Source organism: Sphaeroforma arctica (genome assembly GCF_001186125.1).
Source record: "Sphaeroforma arctica JP610 unplaced genomic scaffold supercont1.158, whole genome shotgun sequence".
NCBI classification, from domain to species: Eukaryota; class Ichthyosporea; order Ichthyophonida; genus Sphaeroforma; species Sphaeroforma arctica.
In genome coordinates this window covers 72,571-82,101 of record NW_014040400.1, presented here as the reverse complement: position 1 = coordinate 82,101, position 9,531 = coordinate 72,571, and the positions used below count along the sequence as shown (strand labels likewise).

The 9,531-nt window shown below is 43.6% G+C and overlaps 1 protein-coding gene across 1 annotated transcript; it reads left to right on the top strand.

Annotated features, from left to right (window-relative positions):
• Positions 1 to 159: 159 nt before the first annotated feature.
• On the top strand, positions 160 to 8,515 carry SARC_03204 (hypothetical protein). Its single transcript, XM_014303012.1, has 12 exons — positions 160 to 343; positions 733 to 848; positions 1,268 to 1,482; positions 1,924 to 2,032; positions 2,291 to 2,469; positions 2,831 to 2,996; positions 3,644 to 3,851; positions 4,424 to 4,670; positions 5,618 to 5,774; positions 6,653 to 6,819; positions 7,578 to 7,699; positions 8,265 to 8,515. Exons 1-12 carry the CDS (start codon positions 192 to 194, stop codon positions 8,323 to 8,325), a joined length of 1,899 nt encoding a protein of 632 aa, XP_014158487.1. The 5' UTR covers positions 160 to 191; the 3' UTR covers positions 8,326 to 8,515.
• Positions 8,516 to 9,531: the final 1,016 nt, after the last annotated feature.

Here is a 9,531-nt window from a genome sequence, read left to right as displayed (position 1 = left end):
TTTACATATATATGAATTATATATAAGATCTTCTATATATATACATAATATATATATATATATATATATATATATATATATATATATATATATATATATATCGTATATTCTATAAGTACACATGTATATATATACTTACTTGCATTCGTTTGTGCACATAGGTTGGATGCCTTAAGAAGTTGGATGTGGCGATGTTTGCGGTGGATTCATTGAGGCAATTGGCGATGAAGTTTCTGGAGCGACCCGAATTGGCCCATTTTCATTTCCAAAAAGAATTCTTGAAGCCTTTTGAGTTCATCATGGCACACAACGCTAACCCAGACATGCGAGACATGGTTGTCAGGTGAGTGTGCCTATGTGAATATTTATGTATGTGTGTGTGTGTGTGTATGTGCGTGTGTGTGTGTGTGTGTATGTATATGTATACGTATGTATATATATATATATATATATATATATATATACGTGTGTGCATGTCTGTGGGAGAGAGAGAGTATATGTTTGTATCTGCTATATATGTATACTCCGGGTATTATTGTAAATTTGAAATTTGAAAATTTGTATGCGTTTTCTGTGCACATATTGTATGTATGCTCACATTCATCTATAAGTTTTCCTTCGTGCCTACAGTAGTATATCACTTACCAATCAAAATCGACTTTTTCAACTGCATCCCTACAAGTGTATACCACTTACCAATCAGAATCGTTTATTTTAACTGCTTACTCCCAGGTGTATATCGCAGATGGTCTCGTCCAAAGCCCAGAATATTCGGTCGGGTTGGAAAAACATTTTTGTTGTGTGCTCAGCGGCCGCAGGGGATGACAGCAGCGCCATTGTAACTTTGGGTAATGTTTGTTTACGTAGAATTCGTAGAAGTATACGTAAAATGCGTACAGTAAGTGGAATGCATGGAGTATGTAGAATACGTAGAATAAGTAGAATACGTACAATGCGTGGACTACATGGAGTATGTAGAATAAGCAGAATATGTAGTTTACGTAAACGCATATGTGCACTGCGTCGAATACTTACGCGAAGAGTACGTACAATACGTAAAATGTGGAGTAGACGTAGAAGTTTGCGTAGTGTACGTAAAATAGATGGAATACTTGCATGCAAGCGTGGAATGTGTACATACACATACCAATGCATATGGAGAGCCGTCAAACTTTAACCCCTAAACACCCACGCACCCGTCTTTACCCACACCCCCCACACACACATATATATATATATATATATATATATATATATATATATACAGCTTTCAACACCACTAAGTCCGTGATCCGGACGTACACGGATCTGTTTGTGGGGACCGCCTTTGTGGATAGCATCAACTGTCTGGTTGAGTTTGCGTGCAACCAGCACTTCCCCAACATCGCCATGGAGGCTATAGACCGCATCCATGAGTGTGCCGAGCGCATGGCTCAGGAACATAGCTTCGGCGATGAGTTTGATGACGCTGCCTGGGTGTCCGTATGTTTATATATTTATGTGGGTGTGTGTGGGTGGGTGGGGGTGTGATTGTGGGTGTGTGCGTGTGCGTGTGCGTGTACGTGTACGTGTAATTGTGTGTGTGGGGTGTGCGTGTTCGTGTGCGTGTATGTGTATTGTGTGTGTGTGATTTCGCACTGCAGATTCAAACGGACTGTTGCATTGACAGCCACAGATGGACTGCATTGGGCACACTGTCCTGGGTCTGCCTAACACCAACCGTAGCATATCAAGCGTATGCGTGTGTACTTGTGCTTGTGCTTGTGCTTGTGCTTGTACTTGTGCTTGTGCATGTGCTTATAAGTTCCGTACATTCGCTCACACGAACACGTGGCTTGCATTAACCCCCCCCCCTTTTTCTTTTTTTTTATATAACTAGTGTCTTCATCCTGACATTTCTGTCTTCTTTTGTCCTGTTTTTAGGGCTGGTTCCCTATCCTCTTTGGGCTGCACTCGGTCATGTCCAGGACTTCATTGGACATCCGCACCAGAGCGCTGACGATTCTCTTTGAGATCCTCAAATCCCACGGCAGTAAGTGCAACTACCATTGCCTGTACCCAGTACAACAACAGCTGTCCATGCGCACCCATAGGATGCACCTAACTATGTCCCAATGGGAACGTGTACCTAGGACAGCTACCAACCACATCTCCCGCCCTTGCTAAATATACAAATACACCTGTGTGAAAGCACTACGCAACACATACACACACACACGCACGCACACCCACATGCATGTACTTTACGACAGCTACTAACCACATCTCTCGCCCAATCGCCGTGACACAGAAAAGTTCCGGTCAGACAACTGGAAAGAGATCCTGCAGATTCTCTTCCGACTGTTCGACGACCAGAAACTGCCCGAACGCAAACACGAACGCATTGCATGGCTCAACACCACGTGCAACCACGCACTGTTTGCCATTGTGGAACTATTCACACTCTACATGGACCAGCTAGAACCCATGGTAGGTGGATGGAGAGCGGGGAGGGGGGGTGCGTGCATGGATAACAATCGAATATATGTATATATGTATGTATGTGTGTATGTATATGTATATATATATATGTATGTATATGTGTGTGTATGTATATATATATATATATGTATATGAGTGTCTGTGTCTGTGTCTGTGTCTGTGTGCATGTACCTGTCTGTACCTGTCTCTGTCTCTACAGGTCTGTGTGTCTGTGTCTGTGTCTGTTTCTGTCTGTATGTATACGTACATGTACATGTATATATATATATATATATATATAAACTCCCACACACATATAAAGCACACCTTACAAGTACCTTAACTTTCCCACCCACTCCGTTGCACTCAGCTGGCTGCCTTCTACGGCACTCTGCGGTGGTGCATAGACCAGGACAACGAACAGATTGCGCGTAGTGCTACACAGTGTCTGCAAGTGTTGGTGCTCTCTAACGGTCATCTCTTCACCAGCGCCAGCTGGGATGCCACAGCAAACGCCGTGAAATCATTATTCGAGGGTATGTATGGATGTTAGCTTGTGATGTTTATGTGTGTTGATGTTTAGTTTTTATGTTTGTATGTATTTATGTTTGGTTGCTATGTTTATATGTTTGTGTGTATTGATGTTTAGTTTTTATGTTTGTATGTATTTATTTTTGATTGCTATGTTTGTGTGTATTATTGTTTGGTTTTTATGTTTGATTGCTATGTTTATATGTTTGTGTGTATTGATGTTTAGTTTTTATGTTTGTATGTATTTATGTTTGATTGCTATGTTTATATGTTTGTGTGTATTGATGTTTAGTTGTTATGTTTGTATGTATTTATGTTTGATTGCTATGTTTCTATGTGTCATGTTTGGTTATGTTTCTATGTTTTTGCATTTGTATGTTAGTGTATTTGTGTGTATTTGCATAGCATATACGGTGAGTATGTGAGTATAAGTTTCTATGCTCGGGTCTCTGTCTGTGTCTTTGTCTGTGGCTGTGTCTGTGATCGTTCTGAATACCTACCCACATGAACCAGAATCGCACCAAAACCCTAAACATTACCATATACTTCACCATACCACCATTCAAAGCCTCATACACACACACACACACACACATCCATATAGCTTCCGCCAACCCCTATCCCACACCACCTCGTCCCTCCGCACCCTCAGGCTCCACCCCACGAGGTCTGGTCAGCTTCAACGCTACCCTACAGGCACAACACGACCGAGAAGGCGTTCCCAAAGACTCGCAGCGACAGGGCTTGGACTTCAACTCCATCATCATCAAGTGTGTGGTGCAGTTGGAGATGATCCAGGCGGTGGAGAACATAGTGCTGCATGAGAGCGGCGTGCAAGCACAGGCCGACTTTGCCACGAGGTGTGTGAAGGGTATCCTCTCTTTGTATGTGTATGTGTATGTATAATGTATGTGTGTACGTGTCTGTGTCTGCGCCTGTGTATCTGTATGTGTTTGTATATGTGTATGTACGCGTCTGTGTATGTGTATGTGTATGTGCGTACGTGTCTGTGTCTGTATTTGCGCCTGTGTCTGTGTCTGTGCACCTATGACTAGCTCCGCCACAGAGACCCGCTTTGTCCCTTATGTCGTGCATGTAAACAGCCAGGACATTATTCTAATAATTGTCTGTCTAAGGCAGTGGTTGACTATATCTGTCTGTCTGTGCGTGCGTGTGTGTGTGCGTTTGCGTGCTCTTGTGTGGATTGTGTGTATCGAGAATCCTTTAACTGGATGTGTGAAACCGCTGTTCAGAGATTTCATTTGCGTGCTAACATCAGTATGTGCATCTATATTTTGCACATGTGGTATGTGGACACACATCTGTGTGGCCGTGTGTGTGCGTATGTGTGTTAAGAGCGTCTACGGCTGTTCCAAGCTATTGTCCAGAGCCCAGTAATGAACCTGAGTCAAATGTCTCACCCACATGACAGGCAAGCGTTACAGATGAAGACGTCCAGCGAACCCCAGGATAAGGACAATAAAGGAGGAGCCGGCACAGCAGGTGCTACCGCAGAAGCGAGTACAGATACAGATGCAAATACGGGTGGGAATGCGGACGTGCCTACATCCATACAAGGGTCAAATAAAGAGGAACTGGCCCAAGACGAGACTGTGGAGGAGCCCCAGGAGAAAGACAAACCAGAGGCTGGCATGTACACCTACCTCGATCCTAACCAGGTATAACCACGCAGGGCGCTCTGTATTGATATACGCAAGTTTAAAATTATATTTATAAATGTGTGTCTGTATTTGTGTCTGTCTGTGCGTATATATGTATATATATATATATATAACGTGCATCACAGTGATGTATATGCAGATTGTATGAGTACCATCTGCCGTCCCTTGTCTCTGGATGCTCACATATCCGTATATACAGTCGGCGCTTAAACTATCCATGCTTGCTGTGTGCACCATACCCTCGTCTACGAGCGCGACAGTCGTTCTGTGGGGTGTTATCAGAGTCTTCATTCAGTAGCGGACTAAAAGACATTTGAAATGCATCACCTTGACATTGTGAGTGTGTGTGTATGTAACTACAATAGTTCTGCCAGAGTCTTCATTCATTGGCAGATAAAGCACACTCGAATAACATCACATTGACATTGCATGCATGTATGCATGTATCTGCAATACCTCTGCTGTGACCACCTCGACTCGAATCTGGGCTGAATCCGGCCAGGCCAGGCTCTCTCTTCAGGTCCTATTTCTAACACTCAGGTCGCTAACTGGATCATGAAGCCCACCACAGTCAATTACAGCAACAGTCAGCTGTCTATCTACCTCGCATACAGGCTCAGTCCATTACATATCTACCCCCTCTCGTGCCATAGTACAGCGACAGTGGACAATATATCAGCCTCGCATACGGGCTCAGTCCATTCCTTATCTACCCCCTCTCGTGCCATGCATGTGTATCTGTCTGTCCTGGAGCGTCTATGCGCATGAACCCACCCACGTGTACCATGCCAATCTGTGCCATCCGTTGTGTGTGAGGATTGGATATTCCTGCCACACGGAACGGATGCGATGGGAGACTCGTATTTCACCTGTACTACCGCTGGCCCTCTAATTAACCCCTGCAATACCCACACGTGCCTTAACACTCGCACGCGCACAACCAGTTGAAGATACTGTTGGACTGTCTACGGGATTCGCACGAGTTTGCAAAGGGCTTCAACAACGACCAACGGCTGCGCACTTCTCTGTGGAAGGCTGGCTTCATGAAACAACTGCCCAATCTGCTGAAGCAGGAGACATCGTCCTTGCACGCCAGTTTAGGTGGGTAGAGGGTGTAGAAGGTGTAGGTCTGGGTGTACGTGTATGTGTACATGTATGTGTACGTGTATGTGTACGTGTACGTGTACGTGGGTTTGTTGCAGTTGTGACGCCAGTTTAGGTGGGTAGAGGGAGCAGAAGGTGTACGTGTATGTGTACGTGTACGTGGGTTTGTTGCAGTTGTGACGCCAGTTTAGGTGGGTAGAGGGGGCAGAAGGTGTACGTGTATTTGTACGTGTACGTGTACGTGTACGTGTATGTGTATGTGTTCGTGGGTGTGTTGTAGTTGTGGGAGTGGCCGTGTGTGAGTAAGCTATGGCCACGTGAGAGTTATTGGAGACAAAGGGCAGTGTATAGTTATGGGAAGTCTTTGCTGCTGTGCCGAACGGGATATATTTAGATAGAACAACTCCATGCTTGTACTTCTATATGCACAGACCGGGTACCTTCCCCCTCGGTACTCAATACAACTGCGAACAGACTCTTCTGGGTAAAAACAATTGACAGAAATTGAGATCCCAGAATATTATTTGTTTTTGTATAATTTATAATTCAGATTGAACTTTTGGCCTCGCCCTTGTGCTGCTACAACTCCGTAGCCCTTTAGAAGGGGCGCTGATCAGAAGTAGAGGAATTCCTGAATAGCACTAGTCTCGATGTCATTGGTTTGTGCGTGCGGGTACTGCATATCTGCCTACATACTTGTATATATATATATATATGCTTATATATATATATATATACGTATACGTATACGAATGTGCGCTCTTTCTATTTCTATACGTTATTAATGTACGCTGTTTCTCGTCACTGCCTCTACAAAATATGACCTCACAAGATCCTATGCGCCTCTCCTGTACCGGCCACACTAAACCACGCAGGCATATTATTCCGAATCTACGATGACGTCAGTCGCGAGGAGATGTGGACAAATGTCGAGAGTCGGCTGTACCAGTTTGGCAACCAAATCATGGAGTTGTTTGTGCATCTGCAGAGTGATAAACAGCGCGCCATCTGGTCACCCGTATTGGTGCTGATCCTCACCAAGGTACGTCTCGTACCGAGTGCCCTGTGTGTTTGGTCATGTTGAATCTATATATATATATATATATACCTCACATATCATGAACGCATCCGCCCTGTTCCTGTATAGATACAATCCGCTGGTTCTATTATATAACTGTACCTCCGTGGACTTGATGCGGATGCTTCTCATCCGTATTTGTTTAACCTGTGAGTCTTGGGTCTAGTTCGCTGTATGAGATAGGTAACTCTCTCGTCACGTGCGTGTTCTATGACCAGCCTCTGTAGTGCACCTAGACAGTCAGCTTGTGCACTAAGCAGGTTGCTTCTATACTTGCATGTAGTCGTGACTGAGTTGCATTTCTTCCAGTGGTACGCTACACATGCAACGCTGGTGCAGATTGGTATATTCTCTGTGTGCCATAAAAGGTATATTATGTTGTTGCTTGTCTATTGGAGTGCCGGGTTGAACCTGTCTCCCCACTCACCCATTTCAGTGTCTTATTGGCTTCCAATACCAAATTCGTTCCGGCTACTGCTTGATTTTTCAGTGTGTGGTGTTCAGATTTGCCGTGCGTGAGTCTAGGTATATATTGTCTGGTGCTTCTTCGACTACCAAACCCGCACCTACTCAGTTAAAGTGGGTCGATATATCACTGCGTCCTCTGGTCCTACAGGGTCACGTGCATGCGCTTTGTTCGCCGAAGCCCCACCACACTTCAGTACAAGCGATGCACATCACTACATACCCATACCCGCGTGTGTTGACTTTTAACTTCACAGGTACTGGGCTTCAATGACGATCGGTTCGCCCGCCATGTGGGACAGTACTACAGCAATTTGAGTGAGATGATGGCGCTCGATATGCGGCCCGAATTACGCAGTATATTGCGCGACGTCTTCCGGTGAGTGTCAAATGCGAGTGTATTTGCAACCCATCACTGTCCCTATCCTTATTCACGTAGCTGTACTACATTGTTGGTGAGACCTACGCATGTGTACGGCAGGTGCACACGTGCGGCGTGCAGCCTTGTCCCGTGGTGATCCAAATAGTGCACTTTAAGCAACCCCTGCAATGCTGTTTGTTTTCCTTATTACAATTCATTTCTCATGAATCCGCTCCTATAAATAGAACCTGAGCAAGGATTTTCGTTATGTGTGATATATATCTCAGGCTACATAGAATTATCAGCAATCGCTCATGCGATACTGATGCATGTACGTATACTAAGTCTTACCTCGAACAACATGATTTATATACATGAGAAATATTGTCACTCAGATTTACTTTGGAGGATAAAAAGCACATATATGGGATACTCATGTCCGTATCTGTACTAAGATTTACCTTGGAGAACATGGTCCATATATGCAACGTCCACCATCAGAATGTGATGGATGATCTTATGCATGTCAGTCTGCGCTTAATTTATAGTGCGGTTTGTAATGTCGTGCTCTGGACATTTGCAGGCGGATTGGCAATCAGTTCTTCATCATGTCTCAGCAAGCATCGGAGAACGCGAAAGCTTAAAGTATACACGTGGAATGATGCCAAGCCTGCTATCTTCTCGTCTGTAATACTGCTTTCAGAAGACTCAACGGCCATACATCTCATGTGATCAGCATTTGAGGTGTCTCTCAATTTAGTGTAATAATATGATCAATGTTATAATAAACGGTTTTAGAATGGAGGTTCACAAATGAGACCTTCTAACTGTGCAATTTTAGCCCAGATGCTATCGATCCGGTAAAGTTTGCGCGTGATATGCGTCCGGGGTTATAAAAAGTTAAGCCGCCCGCTATAAGGGTCGATTGTATATACGGATATAGCTCAATTGCTGCCTCTGTACTACTGAACGAACACTCGTGCAGCACAGTATGGTTTGAGTTGTTGGTGGGAAGACGAGATTCTGGCTGGAGTACGATTATGTATCATAGTTTGAATATATACAGAGTGCCATCACGGCAGCTATAAACCCTCTCACTAATGAGAGGTTGCATTTATTTATAGACAATTTCTTAAAAAGCAAATTTAGAACAGCTAAGGCCAATGCTGTGTACTTCAAAAATAAATCCGAGTCTGAATGAGTTGGCTGTGTGAAGATATGTAGCCACGAAAGGATGAGGGTAGCCGCGGCTGTAGCTTAAATTCTAGACCGAATTACAATCTACCTTCTTGGTTATTGACTCGATTTAATTCGTATTTATCATTTACAACACTACGATCGAAAGTGACACGACCTAAATCAGCAAAATGCTTCAGTTTAAGTACTACCTCGTCTAAAATCCCAAGACGCTGAAAGTTGTGTTCTAAAAATATGAATGGTGTATTTCAGGGATTCGTAAAACTCTGTAGTCGCTGTATATATTTTAATCTGAGATAACGATTTGAAACTTGGATACCATGTCTGGAACTATGTTCAATAATGGAAATACCACCGATAAAAATGTGATGACCACTATATCGAAACAATTCACTTAGTACTGTTAATCATCACAAGTACATCGAACGAAAATATAGCAAACATAATGTAGTACGCCCTAAGCACGGGTAGAGATCGAACTGGAAAAAAAAAGATATATAATTATTTAGCGCAACCAAAATAGAAGAGGCAACGTGAAGTAAATGAAACGGTATGTAGAGATAAAACTCAAGATAAAAATCGCTTAGCGCAACCAAAATAGAAGAGGCAACTTGGAGAGACATTGCTTCGTATGAAGTTCATTTCAGGTTTTC

What these genes read in the sequence shown, in the direction of transcription:
- SARC_03204 (XM_014303012.1), top strand. Translation starts at nt 192, where the DNA reads ATGTTTGCGGTGGATTCATTGAGGCAATTGGCGATGAAGTTTCTGGAG. An exon ending in GATCCTCAAATCCCACGGCA is followed by an intron (nt 2,033 to 2,290) that starts GTAAGTGCAACT and finishes GCCGTGACACAG; the next exon opens with AAAAGTTCCGGTCAGACAAC. An exon ending in CAGGCCGACTTTGCCACGAG is followed by an intron (nt 3,852 to 4,423) that starts GTGTGTGAAGGG and finishes CCCACATGACAG; the next exon opens with GCAAGCGTTACAGATGAAGA.